This window comes from Vombatus ursinus, unplaced genomic scaffold (genome assembly GCF_900497805.2).
Source record: "Vombatus ursinus unplaced genomic scaffold, bare-nosed wombat genome assembly UNPS02014775.1, whole genome shotgun sequence".
In the NCBI taxonomy this organism is placed as follows: Eukaryota; Metazoa; Chordata; class Mammalia; order Diprotodontia; family Vombatidae; genus Vombatus; species Vombatus ursinus.
Window position 1 is genome coordinate 17388192 of NW_020954553.1, and position 22731 is coordinate 17410922.

Consider the following 22731-nt stretch of genomic DNA (forward strand, 5'->3'; position numbering starts at 1 on the left):
TTCATCACATTTAAAGGGTTTCTCTGCTTTATGAATATGCTGGTGTATAGTAAGGTGACCCTAATGGTTGAAAGTTTTTCCACATTCATTACATTCAAATGGCTTCTCTCCAGGATGAATTCTCTCATGCTGAGTGAAGTATTTCCTTTGGCTAAATGACTTGCCACATTCCTTACATTCAAAGGGCTTCTCTCCAGCATGAATTCTCTGATGATTAAAAAAACAGGATGTTCTGTGACTATAGGTCTTCCCACACTCTTTACATTCAAGGGGTTTATCTCCTACATGAATTCTCTGATGTTCAGTAAGGTTTCCCTTCTGGCTAAAAGTTATCCCACAATCATCACACTCAAAGGGTTTTTCTCCAGTATGAATTCTCTGATGTCGATTAAGACATGAGTTTATACCGAAAGTTTTTCTACATTCATTACATTCAAAGGGTTTCTTGCCCACGTGAATCTTCTGTTGTTCAGTAAGGCTTCCCCTATTGCTGAAGCGTTTCCCACTTTCATTATATTGAATGACCTTTTCTCTACTGCGAATTCTCTTATGTGCAGTAAGGGTTCCACTCCAGCTGAAGCTTTTCCTTCATGACATTCATGACACTGAAAAGGTTTCTCTCCAGTATGAATTCTCCAATGTGCAGTAAAGTTTCCTCTCCAGCTAAAGGCTCTCCCACATTTATTACACTGAAAAGGTTTCTCTTCCAGTATGAATTCTCAGATGATCAATTAAGTTTCCCTTCCGACTAAAGGCTTTTCCACATTCTTTACATTCATATGATTTATTGTCATGAAGTTGAATAAAACCTATGTGGTAGTTGAAGGTCTTTCTGTATTTAGTAGACTTACAAAGGTTTTTCCCTGAAAAGCACCTATTATGTTTAGTTAGGTCTGAAAACTGTTTGAATCTCTGTTGAAGTATACCAAATTTATGAGGGCTTTTCCCTGTAGGATCTCTGTTTTGGAACAAAGCTGGACTTGGACCTGAAACTTTTCTGGAATGTATTATATTTGTGCATTCTCAGTTTATTCAAGGCTTTTCTGTGAGTGATTGTTATTTGTCTGACTTGTTGCTCCTGGTTGCCCTTCTGCCTTTCTAACCTGATATCACATTCCCAAGCTTCTCCCACCTTGGAATCCCAGGGGACATCTTTTGTGAGTATTTTCTTAGATGATACTCCTGTACAAGAGCCCTTCATTGGAGATGACTTCTGGATTTCACACCTAGGCTCTTGACTAAGAGAATCTGAAAGAATGAAAAAGTGTCAATATTCACCCTTCCTTTGTGCTGAAGAAAGCAAACTGCTTTACAGTAGGTCCTAGATTCTCTTTTCTTTATAAAGGAGGATGGTGATCAGTCTGAAAAATTAGTTGGTCAAGTTATCCTTATCTTGGAAAGAAAGAAGATTTAATATAATTCTAAGTGGCAAGAGCCTTCAGGAAAAGAATAGCATTGGATCTGGAAGACTTGCTTTTAAAAACTGACGCAAGGGGAGAGTGAAGTGCAAAAAAGCCATTAATTTCATTCTGTTAGATTCCAATTCACAAACTTCTGCTCTGCTCTGCTGCTCTTTGCACTGAGACTTTAGAAGGGAATTGATTAATGCTATACAAAGATGGCTGAATAAGTTGGCTTCATCATACAAGGAAAGGCAGGAAATCTGTTAGAAATAAATGGATATTCAGAAGACCTCAATTAAGGGTGTCGAGCAGGCAATTTCCAACAGATATTTGTTAAAGAGTTATCAACTCAGCTGACATAAGACTGAGGACTTCATTCTAATAATTTTGATGGCAAGGATTGTTCTCCAGTATCTCAGGATACTAAAAGAATTGGCAGATATGACTAAGGCAAAGCTCATAGAGAAGAGTAAAGAATCTACAGGTCTGCAGAAGAGTAATTTTTGTCCCAATTTGCCCCAAAATAAAGAACTGTAAAATCCTACATTGTATACTACAGGCAACTAAATTTAACTTAGATTCTTGACAAAATCCTAGAATTTATTACCTAATGGTTATCGAACATCTGGAAAGGGAAGAAATGTTCACAAACATGAAGCCTGAGTTTACCAAGAATACATCATGTCAAACTAATCTCACTTCCTTTTTGGAGAGGGTTAGTAAACTGATACATAAGTGGAATGTTAGAGATCTAGTTTAGCTAGATTTTTATAAAGCAAAGCAATTGACTGCTCTCACATAATTTTTGTTTGTTGGTTTGTTTTTTGGTGAGGCAATGGGGGTTAAGTGACTTGCCCAGGGTCACACAGCTAGTAAGTGTTGTATGTCTGAGGCAGGAGTTGAACTCACGTCCTCCTGACTCCATGGCTGGTATTCTATCCACTGCGCCACCTAGCTGCCCACATAATTTTTAATGGACCCAAATGGAATTCTTAAAGCAAGGACCAGACGACTATCAGATATGCTAGAAAGGGTATTCTTACTTGGGTAGCAGTAGTAGTAGAAGTAGTAGTGACAGAGGTAGTAGTAGTAGCAGCAGAAGTAATGATGATGAAGATGATGATTTTAGATAGCATCTATATAATGTTTTAGGTTTACAAAGATCTTTATAAATACTGTCTCATTTTATCTTCACAACAACGCTGGAAGGTAGGTGTTACTACCCTTCTCATTTTATAGATGAAGCAACTGAAACAGAAGCAGTGTCTGAGGCCAGATTTGAATTCAGGACTTCTTGACTCCCAAGCCCAGTGCTCTATAAACTACACCACACAGCTAGCCTCCGAAGTCTCTTCAAAGTATGAGATTATCTATTTTGGGAGATACAGCACAGAAAATAGTACCGTTAAGTGAATTTAGGACTGGTGAGATGGCCACATTCAAAGAATAGTCAGGAATGAAGAATTATCAGTTTGAAGCAAGATCTCCATTGGAATGTCTCAGTCACTTCTTCTTGACTCAATGTAGTCTAAAAATTTTATCATGTTTTAGATCAGAGTATGGATGACATGCTTACTAAATAAAACCTGAAAGGATAACAGAGCCAGGACTCAAAAAGATTTTGACAGGCACTGAAAGCACTAAAGCAAATCTCAGTAAGATTCAATTAAATAGGGACAAATGTCAACTACTATGCTCGAGTTTAAAAATCAGCCCGAGGGATTTGACAGTCCCACCTGCTCTGCCCTATTTGGACTACATCTGGGGTACTATATTCATTTCCAGTCTGTCCACAAGATAACTGGAAGTTAAGAAAGAGATCAAGACTGGATATAGAGATCTGGGACTCAGCTGCTTAGAGCTGTTACTTGAATCCATGGGATCACTGAGGAAGGGAATTCAGAAAGACAAGTCCCTGTGGGACTCTCGGTAAAAGACACCGAGAAGCAAGAAGACTCGAAGCAGTAAGAAAGGAAAGAATAGTCTCAAAGATGGCAAAACTGAGAAAATTTGCAGGAGAGAATGGTAAAAAGTGTCAAAAAGTTGAAGACAGGTCAAGGTGGTTATGGATAGGACAGAGGAAAAGTTCTGACAGCTGACATTCTAGAATCCTGGAAACCTTTGAGAGGCAAGTGTCAGTAGAGTTTGGGGACCAGATGCCACTAGAATGCAAAAGACTGAGAAATGAGTGGGTGGTGAAGAAACAGATGCAGATAGTATTGATAATTTTTTGTACAAGTTTGACAATGAAATAAAAGAAAACATACAATAGTTTGAGAGGGTATGAGGTTAAAGTAAAAATTTAATAAGGATGGGGAAGATTTTAGAATGTGTATAGGCAGAGGAGAAGTACATAGAGAGACTGAAAATAAAAGAGCTAGAATGATGGAGGGAGAGTACCCCTGAAGGACACAGGAGGTCATGGGAATCAAGGACACAAGTGGAAGGATTGGAGACTCAGGAAAAGTTTTGAGTTATGAAGTAGTAGAGATGAAAGAACTCAGAATAGAAGTCTTCCATTCTCTAAGCAAAGCAGAAAGATAGGAAATCTGCCAAGACAAAGGGGGTCAGGAATAGCACTGAGAGAGAAAAGTAGATTGAATAGCCACTGAATGAAGGGAGATAGATTACCAGCAAAGAAAGAGTAAAACAACTGCCTTGCAGAGGGCCCACTAGAGAAGGAAATGGAAAACCACTCCAGCATCTTTGCCAAGAAAATCCCAAATGGGATCATAAAGAGTCGTACATGACTGAAAAACGACTGAACAACAACAATAACTGAGGGCCCAGATGAAGTTATATCATAAATTTGGTATAAACATCAAGTTGACATTGTTGTTACATTTTCCATAAGCATTCAGCAGAAGAACAAGAATAAAAAAGGCAAATGATAAAGATAAACTGAGGATGAGATCTGAGATAATATGAATGATGACAAAACAAGGGGGAAAGGGATTCAGATATAGATGGTAATGTACAGTTGAATTGTTCAACATGGGGTCACAAATGAAATAAGTCAAATGAATCCGGAGTAGGAGTTAGGGAATGAGATAACAGTGAAAGTGGAAATACTAGATACCACAGTTAAGACAAAAGGAACATTTAGGAAGAGTAAGGTAGAAAGGGTAGAAGCATGCATAGAACACTATGGACTGAGAGAGGAATTTCAGACTTCAATGTTATGAAGATAGCAATCATTATGAATTCTAACGTGTGTGACATTGCCGTGTAGGATGTCTTATACAGAGTCTAAATGGAGAAGGAATTCTCTACAGATAATGAGGTCTCCTAAATATTTCTATTTGTAAATGATATTTTGGTGCTTTAATCACAAGCCGAAGAACACTACAAAGTCTCTTCAATGATATCCATGACTACTCAAAAGATACTGGCCCAATAATCCATAAGGGATTGGGCCAGAGGCATAAAAATGAATGAAAAATGCCTATTGGCCACAACGACTAGCAGTTGAATGGCTAGTCCAAAGAATTATTAAGCATATCAGTATATATATATATAGGTCTAGTAAGGACAATAAGTGGGGCCAAAAATCGAATGAAAGTGGACTATCATGCTTTTATGAATCCTAAGGTGCTTCCTTACTTAAAAACACATGTTTTTATATCAATTTGGGGGGAAGGGATTGGGGGAAAGGGTTCTGATTATGTTGTGAGTCTTAGAACACCACAGTATATAAACAATCAAAGCAAAGGCAACGGAAAGATGCATGATGGGCATAAGTTAGTTGTAGTGTATTTCCAATGATGATCTATGTGGAAGAAATGACTTAAAGAGCATCATTCTAGAAATGTGCAAATGGAAAAAAGGTTGCTCATTCATGTAATGAGAACAAGGGTAACTAATGGACAACCTGAGTAGTTAAGCTGGTTGCCCTGAATGCAAAAAAAAGCAAGAGGAAGGTCTTCTATATATTGTCAATAACAGCAACAGCAACCAAAAAATACACATAAGACAGTTCAGAAGTAGACACAAAAGGAAATGGCATGTTTTTTACAAAAATAAATTTACATTACAAAAGTAAATGGCACATTTTTATTTTTATATTGTTAAAGGTGATATATACGTCTTTAAATAAAATATAATGGAAGTTTGCCAAGTAATATATAATCCTTATTCACTGTATATCCAAATTTTATTTTTGTTGATGTTGATGTTGTTAGATTATTTTATATTTTAAATTAACAAAACAAAAAACAGAAACCTTTTTCTAAGACAAGGAAATATGAGAGGAGTTAACAGGTATCAGCAAAGTGAAAGAGGAGTAAACAAGAGGGAATTCATGCTAGATGGCTCTAGATCTTACCCACAGGCCTGAGGCCCTCTGAGGAGGTCTATGTCCAAAATTCCAAAGGTGCTGGCCCATGACCAACAAACTGAGTGGCTGCTTACTTTTTTCTGCATGACCATCAATCACTCACCTAGACGAGTGCTTCTTGAGAATTCTTCCTCTGACATCCAAGGTGCATTTCCTCTTTCCAACTGGGAGATCACATCTGGTTTAGAAACTGGAAGTCCTGCTCATGGGGTAGAAGTGGGAAAATGTTGTGGACAGACAGCCATCTCAGAATGCAAACCTGACATCCTTTCTCTTAAGGGAAAAGAGTACATATGAGCATAATATCAAAAAAACCTCTGAAGGTTTCTCTATATTTGTTTCCCAGAAAGTATAGGGAGATTGTCAGAGTTAACGGAAGTTCAGAAAGAAATTTCATCTGACCTTCTCTACGCCAAGAGACTAGGATCCATCCTAGAATATTAAAGGATCTCTGGCCTGGGCAAACAGAAAGCAAGTAAGGTGTAGCCTCAGGGCCCAGCACAGTGAAGTTGTTGCTAATCTTTAGCTGTGTGGAGCAAAGCTATTTCATCTGGAAATAGGAGGAAGAAACACTCTCAGTCATAATGGATTTAGAAGTTATCCCAGGATCCATGTATTCTTGAATATTACTAAATATTTTAACTTGGGCAAGCACTTTAGACACACAAAAGACTTTCAGGAAATAAAAATGAAAGGTTCTCAGTCAGGGGAAAGCTATCCTTACCAATGGACACAAGGTTCCCATAGTTCTCCAACATCACATCCCTGTACAAGTCCCTCTGAGAAGGATCCAGTTGCCCCCATTCCTCCCGAGTGAAGTTCACAGCCACATCCTTGAATGTCACTAATCTCTGAAACAACAAATACACTCTAACTCAGCCACCAGTTATCACTATCTCACATGGAAACACAGAATTGAAAGGATATCTATGGGGTGGTTATGATAGCTTTGAAGGTTTTGAATACCCCATATCAAGTATTTATTAGGGAAAATGGTATTGTGAGTGTGTATATATATATAATATATACATTATATATATATGCAAATATATATATTTGTATATATATACAAATCAGCTCTCAACATGAGGCTCAAGAGAATCATATACTTTAATCCTAAACTTCTAGAATTAAATTTGATTGGTATTTAATGAAGATTTATTACCTAATTACTACGTACAAAGAAATAGTCATGTATTCTTGTAAGCTCAGTTCTACTAGAGGGGAAAGAGCTTACACAATGATAAATACAATACAAGAGGAAGATAAAAGAAATGTTCAAGGAATATTCGAGAAGGGAGAGGATGTCAACGCCTAGAAGAAACAAGCAAGGTTCAGCAAAGGAGGCAGCATCTAAAATGAGCCCTGAAAGGCAGAAATCATAAGGAAGTGCATACCAGAAATATGGAACAGCTAAAGCAAATGTAACAACTGAGCATGAGAATTCAAGGAAGAGAGAAAAGTCCAATCTTACTGGAATGTGGAGTGGGAAAAGGAGAATACCATGAAACTAGGCTGGAAACATTATACTAAAGCTCTGAGCTATCACTAGGTCAGAAAGACCAGAGTTTTGTACAAGGGTGTCAGATTTAAAGGGTACCAACAATACTTGTGGCCATTTATCAGAATAGAAACAACAAAGCTTGGCATCTAGTAGGTAAGGATAATAAGTTACAATGGAAAGCCACAATCTGACAGGCCAGGGTAAGTTCCTTGAGCTCCAGCATGAACCCAGAATCAATGTCCCAGAATCTCTGCCATGTCTCCCATCTATCCTCTTCACCCACACCCGAGGGCATGCTTTGTACAGCTTGCCTTGAATGTAAAGATTCCTGATTAGAGCTCTTGTGGCTAGCCTCAAATATCAACAAAGAATTTTTACTGTATCATGAGGCAAAAGTGATCCTTAAAATTATTTTGGCAACAATGTGAAAGATATACTATAGAGGAGAAAATCTATTATAACTTCCTAGGCAAGACATAATGAGGGTCAAACTTTTATCATAACAACGGGATTAAAGAAATTGGAACATATGTGGGACCTACTGTAGTGGTAGAATTGATAGACGTGACAGCTGATTGAGAGAGGTAATATTAAAATGACTCAAGCCTGCATAACTACACTAGAGGACCTTCAAACCTGCATGAGAGAACTGTGGTGTAAAGAGACAGGGAGGATGGCAGGAGTAGAGAGTGATGAGTTCCGTGATGAGTTCCATTTTGGAAATGTTAAGTTTGAAATACCAACAGGATATTCAGTTGGAGCTGCTCCATAAACAGTTGAAGATGTGAGACTGGATTTAAGAAGAAAGACTGAGTTTGATTATATAGATTTCTGAATCATCAGCATAAAAGTGATCATTGAACTAATAGAAGCATATGAAATAACCAAGGGAAAGAGTATAGGGAGAGAAGAAATTCCAAAACTGTGCCTTTGGGAACACTCTATGTTCACGTAATGGAAGATGGATGAAAAATAAATAGAGGACACCAAGGAACTGTCAGAGAGGCACATACAAAACCAATAAACATTCTGAATTTAATTTTTTTTTTACAAAAAGAATATAGATAGATTAAAATGAAGACACTGGTATAAAATATATCATACAAGGATGATACAAAAAAGCAGAAATGGAAGTAATGGTATCTGATAAAGTGGGTTTCAGTCTACAAAGAGACAGGAATATTACATAGTGGTGAATGAAAAAGTGAGTCACATTTAAAAATTCTTATTTTAAATGAAACTATTTTAACGTTTGTTTTCATTAAGTTTGTTAAAGTTCATAAAAGAAAAGTTAACAATGATACAAGAACAGACAAAATATAATAATAGTAGCAGAAATCAACACTAAGTATTTATTAAATGCCTTCTCTGTTCTAGGCACCATGCTAAGTGCTACAGATACAAATACAAAAGTTAAAGAGTCCCTGCCCACAAAAAAAAAAATGTTTGCATTCCATTAGTGGAACACAGTATGTTCGCAGATAAGTACATCCAAAGTACATATAAAACAAATACACGTGAACTGGAAGGAGGGGAGTTTCAGTGAAGTTCGGGGGAGGCAAAAGGGGCACAATGGGAGGGAAGGTGAAGAAAGGAGAAAAAATGGGGAAATTGGGAAAAAGCTCCAAAGGAGATACCTATTAACCTTAACCTTAAAAGGAGGCTAGCGTGTCAAGAAGCATAAGTGAGGAGTGAAAGCATTCCCACCTGGGACATGGTTGGTATAAAGCCTCAATGGCAAAAGATGGAAGGTTGTGTGCTTCCCTGGTTCATAATGCAAACACGCACCAACTGTGGATATAAATCAAAGCTGTCTTGGACCCTCCTCTTCTTTATCTATATCCTCTTACTATGTGACCTCAATAGCTCTAGAAGTGAACACAACACTAGGTAAGGTCTCACAAGACTCCAATGAGATTACCACCTCTTTATTCCTAGAACTTCTAACCTTCTTAACGCAGCCCAAGATCTCCATAGCTATTCTAGGGGCTGCTAGTCTAGATAATCACACTGCTGATTCATAGTAAGCTTGTAATCTACTACAATCTCCTTATTTACAAGGTTAGCCCTAGAGACTTTCTCAACTGCTTGACTAAAACCTAAGTACACTCTGTCCGTAGCACTCTCTTGATCATCACCTTAAGATGAACAAGGTAAAAAATGAGATTTGCTTTGGATTACATATCATTCATGAAATCATGCTTGTTCTTGGTGAACACTACTTCTCTTTCTAAATAATCACTGCCTTAAAAATTCAACCTATGATTTTACAAAGAATCAAAGTAAAGATATTTGCCTATAATTTGGAGACTAACCTCTTCTTTTTTTTGGAAAATTAGGATAAAACATCTTCTAGTGATACAGTACCTCTTTTGCTTTCAATAACTTTTTAAAGATCATTGATAAAGGCTCAGAAATCATACCTGCTAATGCAGTCAGTACAATGAGAAGCAGTTCATATGATTCATACAAGAATTCACTGAAAAGCTGGGTGCTCTTACTAGCTTCTCACTTATCTACTGTTTCAAGTCAGCAAGTCATCAACAAGCATGTATTAGCACTTACTCTATGCCAGGTACTGTGTTAAGCACTGGGGATACAAAGAAAAAGGCAATCCCTACTCTGTTGTTGTTGTTATGTTGGAGTTGTTCAGTCATATCCGACTCTTCATGATCTCATTTTGGAGTTTTCTTGGAATGCTTTGCCATTTCTTTCTCCAGCTCTTATATCTGAAGAACTGAGGCAAACAGGGTTAAAGTGACTTGCCCAGGCTCACACAGCTAGTAAGTTTGTGAGGTCAGATTTGAACTCAGTGATTTGAAATTGCTGATTCCAAGCCCAGTGCTCTATCCACTACACCACCTAGCCACCAATCTCTACTCTAAAGGAGCTCAAAATCTAACATACAAACTATGTATGAACAAGATATATTACTGAATAACTTGGTGGCAATCTCAGAGGGAAGGGAGTAGCAGTAAGGGGGAAAGGCTTCTTGCAGAAGGTGGGATTTTAGCTGAGAAATGAAGAAGGTCAAGGAAGAGAGGAGGCAGGGGGAAGAGGGGCAGTATGGGGAACAGCCAGTGAAAAAGCACAGTTGGAAGTCAGAGTATCTTGTGCAAGGAACAACAAGGAGATTACTGTCATTGGATTACAGAGTATGTGAAGGGGAGTGAAGTATGTGAAAACTGGAAAGGTAAGGACTATATACAGGTTATGAGGGTTTGAAAATTCAAATAGAGGATTTTATATTTGATCCTGGTAGTACCAATGGAGTTGACACAACAGGGGAGTGATATGGTCAGCTCTTTGCTTTAGGAAGATCACTTTGAGAGCTGCCTGGAGGACAAATGGAATGAAGAGTGACTTGAGACAAAGAAACCATTACAATAATCCAGGTATGAGCTGTTGAGAGCCTATACCAGGATGGTGTCAGCACAGAGAAGGGGGCATATGTGACAGAAGTTACAAAGGTAGCATTGATAGGACTTAGTAACAGACTGAATGAGGGTGGTGTGAAAGAGTGAGGATTCCAGGATGACATCTAGGTTGTAAAGATAACTAGATTGCAAGCCTGGGTGGCCTCAACAGTAATAGACCTGAATTCAAATGTGTCCTCAGACACTTACTAGAAGTGTGAGCCTGGGCAAGTCACTTAACCTCTGTTTGCTTCAGTTTCCTTATCTGTAAAATAGAGATAATAAAAGCACCTGCCTCCCAGGGTTGTAGTGAAGACCAAATGAGATAACTGTAAAGCACCAGTCATAGTGCTTGGCACATAGTAAGCACTATATAAATGTTCACTATTACTATTATTATGGAAGTTAGGAAGAAAGGTAGGTTTGAGGGGGAAGGATAAGTTCAGTTTGTTGAGTTTAGGACTTCTGTGGGCCATCCAATGAAAGATGTCCAAGAGGCAATTTGAAGTGCAAGATAGTACTTCAAGAGAGACATTAGGGCTAAATAAACTGACCTAAGAACCATGTGCACTACGATGATTTCAATTTCCCAGTAACCATTTTAGCTCTCTCTTCCACCGTCTGATCCCTTCTGGAGGGAAGCAGTAGCATTTGAACCAGGCCTTGAAAGAGACACAATCCTTATGGGTTTGCCCAGCTGACAATAGGTCCTTGTGTCCTTGTGGTTCAAGATATAAAAAGAATCAATGCTTCAAATGAAGAAATCTCCATCAATGCACAGGTTTTTGAAGCTGACAGCTTCATGATACATCCTATGTGTCAAAAGCACAGGCCAGGGCCAAATGGTAACAGCATAACCTCCATTCCTTTGACTTAATAGCAAAGGCTAGTGGTTCAACCTTTACCTTCACCTGAAATGTTTAGGAAGAAAAATGAAAAGAAAAAAAGCAAATAATAGCCTGAGGTTGCCTCATACTCAGGGCAAAAGAATCTCCAACACTGACACAAGAAAATCTCAGAAACTTAAACTTAAAAACATTGTAAAAGCTGGGAGAGAACTTAGAGATCCATTAATCCACCCTCTTCATTACACAGAGGGACACCAGGCCTGTCTTCACACAGTCTAACATCACAGAGAATTATAATGACCTGAGTTGGGCCTGAGGAGCCATAGTTAGGGAATAGCTTGGGAAATTTAAGAGTTTAGCCTACAGCTAGGCAGAAGAAAAATGTTAAATAGGTAACACTTAATAAAGCTCTGAACTCAGAGACCAAAGAAGTTCAGAAGACACAGTGCCTTGAGTCTGTGATTCAGGGATAACTAAAGGATTAGAAAATGGTCATAATAGGGTGGAGCCAGGACGGCAGAGTGACAGCAGTGACTTGCTTGAGCTCTCCTCTAAACCCCTCCAAATACCTGTAAAAAATGGCTCTAAACAAATTCTAAAGCAGCAGAACCCACAAAAAGACAGAGTGAAACAAATTTCCAGCCCAAGACAACCTGGATGGTTGATCAGAAAGTATATCACACCAGGCAGGGAGAAGAGCACAGTTCAGCGTGGGTGTGCAGGCTGCAGGGAGCCTGGAGCAGGCCTCAGAGGACTGAATTGAGGACAGCTGTGGCGGTTTCCAGACTTCTCAACCCATGAATGCCAAAGACAACTTGGAAGGTCAGTGGGAAAAGTCTGTTTCTTCGGTGAGAGAAAAGCTAGGTCTCAGTTGCAAGTCCTAAGCATGGCCCAGGGCTGCGACTATCTCCTGAGCTTCCGGCCCATAGATTGAGGGGAAATTCAGTGGCTGATCAGAGCGGGATTGCAGGGATCTCTTTGCCAGTGCTGAGGCAGGAATCTCTTGCTTTGCCTGTGCTTGGATCTGGGTCACAGTTCTGGGTGGTGGCCTTGGGGCGAGGAGGAGTGTGGTGGAGTTTGTTGTGGCAGTGGAGAGGAAACACCTCGCCCCTTATCATACCACCTTGGAAGAACTGAAAATTTACGGGTCCCTAGAAGTACCTCTGAAAATAGCTGCACAAACCCCCAAAGCTTGGGACAGTACATTCTCCACATTGGAAGCAGACTCTTACCTTAACAAAGAGTTTAAAACTCAAGTAATTGGCCAGGATCATGAGTAAGCAGCACAAAAAGAGTCAGACTATATTATCTTCCTTTGGTGACACAGAAGATCAAAACATACAACCAGAAGAAAACAACAAAGTCAAAGCTCCTACATCCAAAGCCTCCAAGAAAAATATGAATCAGTCCCAGGCCTTGGAAGAGCTCAAAAGGGATTTTGAGAAGCAAGTAAGAGAAGTAAAGGAAAAACTGGGAAGAGAAATGAGAGTGATGCAAGAAAATCATGAAAAACAAGTCAATAGCTTGCTGAAGAAGACCCAAAAAAATACTGAAGAAAATAACACCTTAAAAAATAGCCTAACCTAAATGGCAAAAGAAGTCCAAAAAGCCAATGAGGAGAAGAATGCCCTAAAAACCAAAATTGGCCAAAAGGAAAAGGAAGTCCAAAAAACTACTGAAGAAAATATTTGCTTAAAAATTAGAATAGAGCAATTGGAAGCTAGTGACTTTATGAGAAATCAAGATACTGTAAAACAAATCCAAAAGAATGAAAAATTAGAAAGCAATGTGAAATATCTCATTGGAAAAACAACTGACCTGGAAAATAGATCCAGGAGAGAGAATTTAAAAATTATTGGACTATCTGAAAGCCATGATCAAAAAAAAAAAAGCCTAGACACCATCTTTCAAGAAATTATCAAGGGAAACTGCCCTGATATTTTAGAACCAGAGAGCAAAATAGAAATTGAAAGAATCCACTGATCTCCTCCTGAAAGAGATCCCCAAAGGAAAAGTCCTAGGAATATTGTAGCCAAATTCCAGGGTTCCCAGGTCAAGGAGAAAATATTGCAAGCAGCCAGAAAGAAACAATTCAAATATTGTGGAAACACAATCAGGATAACACAAGATTTAGCAGCTTCTACATTAACGGACCACAGGGCATGGAATATAATATTCCAGAGGGCAAAGGAGACAGGATTACAACCAAGAATCACCTACCAAGCAAAACTGAGTATACTCCTTCAGGGGAAAAAATGGTCATTCAGTGAAATAGAGGACTTTCAGGCATTCTTGATGAAAAGACCAGAGCTGAATAGAAAATTTGACTTTCCAATACAAGACTCAAGTGGAACATGAAGAGGTAAACAGGAAAGAGAAATCATAAGAGACTTATTAAGGTTGAACTGTTTACATTCCTGCATGGAAAGATGATATTTGTAACTCATGAGACCTTTGTCAGTATTAGGATAGCTGGAGGGAAAAAATTATATGTATATATATATAGATAGAGAGAGAGAGAGAGACAGAGAGATAGAGGACACAGGGTGAGTTGAAGATGAAGGCGTCATATCTGGAGAATAAAATTAAGGGGTGAGAGAGGATTATACTAGGAAAAGGAGAAAGGGAGGGGTAGAATGGGGTAAACTATCTCACAAAAAAAAAAAAACAGGAAAGGAAAGGCTCTTACAGTGGAGGGGAAATGGGCAAGGTGAGAGGGAATGACTGAATCTTATTCTCCTAGGATTTGACTTAAGGAGGGAATAACATACACACTCAATAGGGTATGGAAATATGCCTTACCCTACAGGAAAATAGGGGGGGAAGGGGACAAGAGAGTAGGGGGATGATAGAGAAGAGGGCAGATTGGAAAAGGGGGTAATCAGAAGCAAATACTTCTGAGGAGGGACAGGGTCAAAAGAAAGAATAGAATAAATGGGGGGCAGGATAGGATTAAAGGAAATAGAGTTAGTTTTCCACAGCATGTCTACTATGGAAGTGTTCTGCATAATTGCACATGTATAACCCATATTGAGTTGCTTGCCATTTCAATGAGGGTGGGTGGGGAGGGAAGAAGGGAGAAAATGTGGAACCCAAAATTTTTAAAACACATGTTTAAAAAAAAATGTTTTCATATGCAACTGAGAAATAAGAAATACAAGAAATGGGGTACAAAAATCTATCCTGTCCTACAGGAAAATAGAAGGGGAAGGGGTTAAGAGAAGGGGGGGAGAGATAGAAGGGAAGAAGACTAGGGGAAGGGGTATTCAGAATGCATGCCATCTTGGGGTGGGGGGAGGGGTGAGATGGAGTGAAAATTCGGAACTCAAAATCTTGGGGAAGTAAATGTTGAAAACTAAAAATAAATAAAATTATGTTTAAAAAAAATTATGTTTAAAAAAAAGAAAATAGTCATAATAAGCAAAAGCCCTGAGGCAAAAGGCAGAAGTCCTGAGGACCAGTTTCAAGTGGAAGAAGTAGAAACCTGGAAAAACTGCCTTGGTTTGGCCCAAGGCTCAGGGCTAGAGTCTTCAAAGAACCTATAGAATAATGTATGATGTCTTTGTAAATGCTTTTTTATTTTTTTTTTAGACAATTGGGGTTAAGTGACTTGCCCAAGGTCACACAGCTAGTAAGTGTCAAGTGTTTGATCTGAGGTCACATTTGAACTCAAGTCCTCCTGACTTCAGGGTCGGCACTCTATCCACTGCGCCACCTAGCTACCCCTGTAAAGGTTTTTTAAAAGAAAAATGTGGTAGAATAAAAAAAACTGTTGCCCTGGGTATCCCAGTACAGTGGAAAAGAGCAGAGAATCTGGGTTCACACCCCCCTTCGAAAACTTACTTCCTATGTGACCCTGGGCAAGTCACCTAAACCAATCAGGGCCCTACTTTCTTCAATTGCAAAATGAGAGGGGTGACCTAGATGCCCTCCAGTCCAAGTCCCTTCCAGTTCTAGATCCACAGTCTTATAACTAATGCCTTTTGGACTCTCCAAAATAAAGTACAAATTCCATATGTCTATCATTCAAGGCCTCCAGTCACATGGTCTCACCTACATATAAAATTTTATCTCCATTACTCCAAATATAAAGCCTCCACTCCAGGAGGATTTATTTCATCACTGGCTACTAGAAACCATACACACATTTTCTACTTAGAGGCAGTCAGGAAACACCATTTGTACAGCACTGGGCCTGGAGTCAGGAAGACTTTCGTTCAATTCCAACCGTGGACATGTAATAGCTTCAAGACCCTGGACAAGTCACTTAACCCCTGTTTGCTTCAGTTTCCTCAACTGTAAAGTGGGGATAAAAACAGCACCTACTTCATAGCATTTTTGTGAGGAATCAAATGAGATATGATTTGTATGGCACTTAGTACAGTGCCAGGCAAGTAGTAGATGATATATCAATGCTTATTCCCTTCCTTTCCCTTTCCCCTTCCAAGTCTGTGTTTACATGTTTCTGTCTGGGATACCATCCCCCACATTTCCCAACTATAACTCCCTACTCACTCATCAATAAACCAATCAACAGACATGAATTAAGGCCCTACCATATGTTAAGCACTGGGCTAGGTAGGGGCCGGGGATACAAAGAATCAAACAAACAACTTCTACTCAAAAGGAGCTTATATTCTAAGGCAGGAGACAAGTACATAAATAAGTATGTAGAAGATGAATATAAAGAGGATGAATACCAAATAGTTAACTACAAGGAAGATTGGGAAGGAGGATACTAGCAGTTGGAAAGATAGCAGCAAAGGCTTCATGTAAAAAGTGGTACTTGAACCAACTCCCGAAAGAATAGAGGGATTCTATGAGCCTGAAGTGAAGAGGAAAACAAGTTCCAGGCACAGGGGATGGCCAGCACAAAGAAATTAAAACAGGAAACAGAGAGCTATATATGAGGAAGAAAGAGAAGGTCAGTCTGGCTAGATCACGGAATGTAGAAAAGGAAAAAATATCCAATGAGACTGGAAAGGGAGGCTGAAGTCAGGTTGTGAAGGACCTTAGAAGTTAAGTAGAGAGGTTAATATTTGATCCTAGAGGCAACAGGGAGCCACTGGAATTTAATGAGTAGAGAGAAACAGGGTCATATATGTTTTAAGAAAAATCACTTTGAAAGCAGTGTAGAGGATGTACTGGGATGAGGAGAGACTTGCAAGGTCAGTTAGGAAGCCACGGCAACCGTCTAGGTGAGAGTTAATGACAAGCTGAACTAAGATGGCGGCTGCATGAGTAGAGAAAAGGGATCAGCAACAAGAGATGTATGGAGATAGGAACATTAGGTTTTGAGAATAAGCTGGACACACAGGACAAGGTAAAGTAAAGATAATTATAGAGTTGTAGAGTCATGAACCTGAAAGACTAGAGAAACGGTGACGCCTCAATAGAAACACACAAGTCTAGAAGAGGGGAATATTTGTGGGGAAAGAGAACAGTTTACATTTTGGACATGCTTTGTTTGAGAAGTCACTGAGATATTCAGTTTGAAATGTTCAACCAAGGCAGTCTGAATACTCCTACCCTGGGAAGCCTTCCCTGATCACTCTCTCCCACAAGGACCTCTCCTTTCTCTAAGCTCAACTCGTGTCTGTGCCACATGTTTCAACAGTGAATCATGCCCTCTTATACTATTATTACTTAAACTTTTCAAGTTGTGTGTGTTTGTTTATGTGTATATTGCTTTCCACTGTGACTATTTAAAGACAGGGATCAGATCTAATATTTGTTGGACTCATAGCATTTAATTCAGTCTATATTGGACTAAATATGTGGAGAAAGGACAATGAGGGAAACCACTAGTTAAGTGGTAGGAATCCCTCATAGAGGGAGTACTATGGCACAGTGGAAGGACCACTGCAAATAGGAAGCAGAAGACAGAGGTTCAAGTCCCAAATCTCAAAGTGATGAACACGAACAAGTTATTTCACCTCTGTCTCAATTTCCTCACGTGTCAAATCGAGGAGATTAGACTACATCCTCCCTACATTCCCTTCCAACTCTAGCAATCTATAAATTCCATCATTAAGAATAGGAAGTCTTCTGTGGAAGAATAAATGAGGCTCTGATCCCCAGAGAGGACTTGAGTGAATAAAAAAGATCAAGGAGACAAAGGAAAAGTGTATCAATCTGACTGAACATGTATAATCTACATAAAATTGCTTGCCTTCTCAAGGGGGGGTGAAGAGGTGGAGGGAATATGAATGTCAAAATTTGTTATTACACATAATTGGGGGGACAATAAAATATAAAGATTGTTTTAAGAAGAAAAAATAAAAAGTATATCAATATTCTGATAAATAAGATGGTATTTAGAAGGAAAACTCTACTCACCTGGGATCTAACTGAAAGTAGAACAGAAGTCATTTCCAGCTCTTTCTTTTCCTCTTTTGTATTATATTGGGAAAAGGCAGAGTTCTGAGACAGCAGCAGAGTTCTGAGCTAGGAGAAAACAAAAACGTCATGAAAGAATCCAATCTTGCCTTTTAACTCCCAAACTCACAAGAATGATATTTTCTAATCCCAACAAGGTATAATCTACATGGTCTCTATAGAGCAAATAGCCAAACATAAGCCAGGAACAAGCCCACCTCTCTTATGACCAATGATAGAGGATCACAAACATTAGTATCTGAGAACCTAAGACTGTCCCAGTGTTCATAATGGGCACCAAAGGACAGAGCTCAGATCTGAGATTTAGGATTTACAAAATAAATACACACCTTGGGTTCCGATGTGCTCTGTGAAATTAAGTTTGCAACTCAATCTAGAGGTGTAAATGATAGAAAATAGCATCATGAAAGAATTGGCCCTGCTGAACAGTCAAACGTGATGCTTACACTTCTGAGCCTATTGGTGATTAACAGGGGGTGAAAGAGGCTCAGGCTCCTGTGAAAAAGGAATTGAACAACATTACAACTGAGATAAAACAGTAACTCCAGGACTTTCAGCGTTCTATCTGAACGACAGCATGAAAACCTGCCTTAGCTCCTCTGGGCCAGCATGCTCTGATCTCCAAGGAATAGGTCATGGGAAGAGTTTAACTGTTCTGAGTCAGAGGAATGAGTGAGAGAGAGGCAAAAAGTTGGGAAATTTGCACTGTACTAAAGCAATGCAAAAATATTTCAGTATAAATGTCACAGAATGAGGGATTAGGAGTCTCACAGCTACCAAGAATACCCAACTTTGCCATGAGACCTAAACAAGTCATTTGATCTGTCTGACCCTCAATTTTCACATCTACAAAAAGTGAAAGATGATACCTGCTTTACCTCATAAGTTTTTCTGAAGATGAAGCAAGAACAGGCATGAAAGCATCATGACAGGTGAAAATAAAACTTATTTAAGGGGGGAATGACAAAAAACTTTAGATGAAGGGCTTACAAAGGAGTATCCACACAATTTTCCAAAGTACAAACATCTAATGAGTGATGTTTTCCTCACCCTGGCTTCTGCATATGATTTTACATGCATTAAAAACCAGAAGCTAAAAACTGGGCTGGATACAGCCCCTACTATGACTGTGAACATTTTGACTCCCTGAGCTCCCTAAACTCTAAACCACAAAGACTTTCCTGTTCCTCAATTCATATGTCCCCAGGGATAGGGAATAGACCTGTGATTTCATTGGTACAGGGATCTCTGAGGAGAGTAACTTCCTCTATTTGTACAGGTCAGCACCTTCTCTGCAAATTATTATCTTAGAGAGTTACCTTGAGCACTGAAGGGTTAAGTGATTTGCCCAAGATTACATAGCCAATATGTGCTGGACACGAGATTCGAACAGAAGTCTTCCTGGCTCTAAGGGCTACTCTCTCTGTCTATCTGTCTACCATGTCTCTTACCACCCCATTAAAACAGGATGAATAGCCTACTTTGAGGCGCAGAGGCAGAAGACAAAAGGCAGGGCAGGTATTCTTCAAATCCATGGAAGCTGTCCTGGGGCTTGAAGTCCTTATGGCAGGAAGTGACAGGGTTGGGGAATCTATATCAGCTCAAATCTCATCCCTATGGTTAGGCAAATTAGTAAGATGAATTACTGCTACCAATCCAAAACCCACAATGTAGAGCAAGAAAGCATAATTCGATATACTCATGGAGTTTCAGGATATGTGTTCACTGTATCTAATGTGTCAGATACAGATATATATGAACTAGTATGAGCTCATCATGGTGAGCTGTTTGGAGAGATGATCTGACTGGAGGATAATATGGTCATTTATCATTAAGAAACTTCTATTTCGTATTCTAGAGATCCAGCGCTCTTAATTAGCAAACCCCTCTCAGAGAGGATTTGGCATGATGGGAACTATTTCTAATGGTATTCAAAAGCCTTCTGTCAGACATTGACCAACAAACTCAAAGCAAATAGTTCTCTAAGGAGTTAAAGTATCTATTCCTAGAAGAAACGTCTAATGAGATTTTATACTTTGTAAAAACCTTCAGGGTGCCAGTCATGTCACTAAGATTAGAACAGCTATTTCCCTCATAGCTTCCTCTAGATCAGGCCTCCACAAGATATGGCCAAAGGATTTTTGGGCAGCCCTAGAAAAATGTAGTCACTAGTGGGCCCATCATGTAACTTGGCAGGTGGGTTGCCACCAAGCAACTCTCTTCTGTTTGTCACGTGACCCGCAACAACCAACCATCCTCACTCTGTCTCTAGTTACCTTCACTTGGAAAGTGAGCAGCTAAAAACCTATCTACAGCCTGAAGAAGTTTAGCCTATTTTAATTTTGGCCCCTACCTACTGCCAAGCTATGTAGGTCTACTCTGGATCTTCAAAACAACTAATTAATTAGGTGCTCTGTATTCGGCAGAGAGCAAGCCCAATAAATTCACCTAAAACACTACTATATCACCACTACATGGTGCCTCTGTACCAGATTTAAGTTTGACTTGCTTCCTGAACTTCTCATCTATCTCTTTTTTCTATCCAAGTGGTGTATAGTATATTCCAGTTACAATATCACTTCTGCTTCTATGTTGATATTCACTCAAATAATTTCCCCACTCTGACTCCTGGATTTTCTCAATAGGTAGATCTTGTTTTAATATACAAAGCTACTCTGAAAAGTTGTGGCTAGATCATATTTCATGGGGAAAAGACTTAGGGATTTCAGCAGATTGCAAATTTAACAGTAGAACAAAGGCAGGTTTTTTTCACTACCTCCACTTGGTTATTTAATGCCCTCCATTCCTTTCTTGGGATATCAGGCTTTTGTTTTTATTTTCTGTTTGGCCTTCACTTTCTCTTTGTTTCTTAAAGTTCCTTCTTAAAAAAAAAAGAAAAGAAAAGAAAAACTACAACCTCATTTGGGTTTAAATGAGAAAAAAAAAGAAATGCTTCCATAACTTGAGCAGCATATGATAGTGGTAGAAAGGAAAGGAAACTGGACCATCTTAGAGCCTAGATAGTATCAGCAGATTCGGAGAAGACAAACATTTGTATTTTGTTTGGGAGGGGATAGAGAAGTGAAAGGACAAGGAAAGAAAATATGAAAAACAAGAGTTAGGGTTAGCACAGATGTCCCAGGAGGACCACACTCCATCATGTGTCTTTGTCTCACAGTGGACAGATAACGCTCTCCCTTCCCCCCACCCCCATTCCCTTCAAACACTTTTGTAATTCTTACCTTTCAATTCCAGCACTACAGTGAAGAACTCTACAGTTATTCCCTCCTTGCTGTTCAAGCTTTAACAAAGTCTTGTCTCTCCTAGCAGGATGAAGCAGTAATTCCTCTACCACAAATAGTCCAGGATCTGCTCCTTCATCTCAGTCTCTTCCCTGAAGCTCTGGTGAAAGGTCTCAGTCCACATATTCCTAAGATTGACTCTCGCTCTCTAGAGTTGTGCTCTACCAACATCATGTTCCTGCAAATCCGTGACCTGGGATCAAAAATCGGGTTATTTTAGCCAGAGCCTTTACCCTAGAGCTCAAATCTGTGTTCCCAGCAAGGAACCAGATCTCTGATACTTCTTGAAAGGACTGTGGCTCTTCAACCAATATTAATGAATGGATTCCTATACCCTCTCAATACACTTAACTATTTCAAGGATTTCTGATTTCATTGGTTTAGTACTCACTACAAAAATGGAGGTGGCATCGCTTCTATGTTTTAGTTGTTCATGAAGTGCTATAGCTGAAAAGAGTCTTCCAGCATCTTTGAATAAAGGTACAATGGCCCTCTAACAAAAGAGATAGAGCCCATTATCATGCCCAAATCAGAAGTCTTTCCAGTTTGGGAGGATCTAGCACAAGTTACATTCTACTGATATAGCTTTCCAGATCCCTTCTGCCTCACTGTCACAGCACAATAAGATACTTCAGCAGGATGACACAGAAGAACATATAATGTATGCAAATACATATTTACAGATAAACACATATATGCTTATATGTGAATATATGTATACACATAGACATATATCTCCTACCAAAGTAAAAAGACTCCAAGTTTGAACTTAGAGGATCTGCTTAGCTAAGTTTGAAGAGATTTTTCCCTGGAATTTGGCAATAACATGATAGTATTTCTTTAATCAAAGCAATTCATGAAAAAATATCTACTGAAGTGTAGAGGGGTTGTGCTCTGAATCAGTACAGTACGTATCTCCATACGCTGAGCTCCATAGCAAAGACTTGAAGAAAGAAAGAAAAAAGAGAAGGCCAGTTGGAAAGGGAGGAAGAAATACACTGTAAATTAGTAGAGTGATAAAGGGAAAGAGGAAGAGAATGAAAGAGTGAGCAAAAGAGTGAGGTTCTAGATAAGAACAAAGCAGATCTCAAGGGGTAAAAGACAGAAAAAAAAAGGAGATTATCAACAAACATTAGCATTAGTGCTTACTAAGAGCCAGGCACTATGCTAAGTTCTGGGGATACAAAGAAAGGCTAAAACAGGATCCCTGACCTCAAGGAGCACTATCATAAGCCTCAGATATCTGAACTGGCAGATGGAAAGGGAAGTGGTGAGTAAAGGGGAGAAGTAACAGGGGACAGAGGGCAGACTATGGATAAGTAAAGCAAAGTCAATGCTGTGGCAGCCTCCCCAGAGTTATCCTTTCCTACTTATTTCTTCAGTCTTCTCAATAACCCCAGGCCTAGAGATCTGGAACCCCTATCTGTGCCTCTTGATCTTCACCTCCAACTCTGAACTTCCCTTAGTCTTTAGCCACCAAATCACTCCTCTCTTTCTCCCAAATCACTGCTCAAACGTACCTT

General features: G+C 39.2%; 1 protein-coding gene across 1 annotated transcript in view; it reads right to left on the bottom strand.

Moving 5' to 3' along the window:
- The window catches only part of LOC114044840 (zinc finger protein 420-like), a 39712-nt gene that overhangs the window by 15160 nt on the left and 1821 nt on the right, over positions 1-22731 (bottom strand). The window contains exons 2-6 of the mRNA XM_027864556.1: positions 21149-21401; positions 18236-18401; positions 17847-17954; positions 6464-6590; positions 5843-5938 (exon numbers count right to left, since the gene is read on the bottom strand). Of these exons, the coding sequence (XP_027720357.1) occupies positions 5843-5938; positions 6464-6590; positions 17847-17879 (256 nt within the window). The 5' untranslated portion in view covers positions 17880-17954; positions 18236-18401; positions 21149-21401. The remainder of the gene's footprint in view (positions 1-5842; positions 5939-6463; positions 6591-17846; positions 17955-18235; positions 18402-21148; positions 21402-22731) is intronic.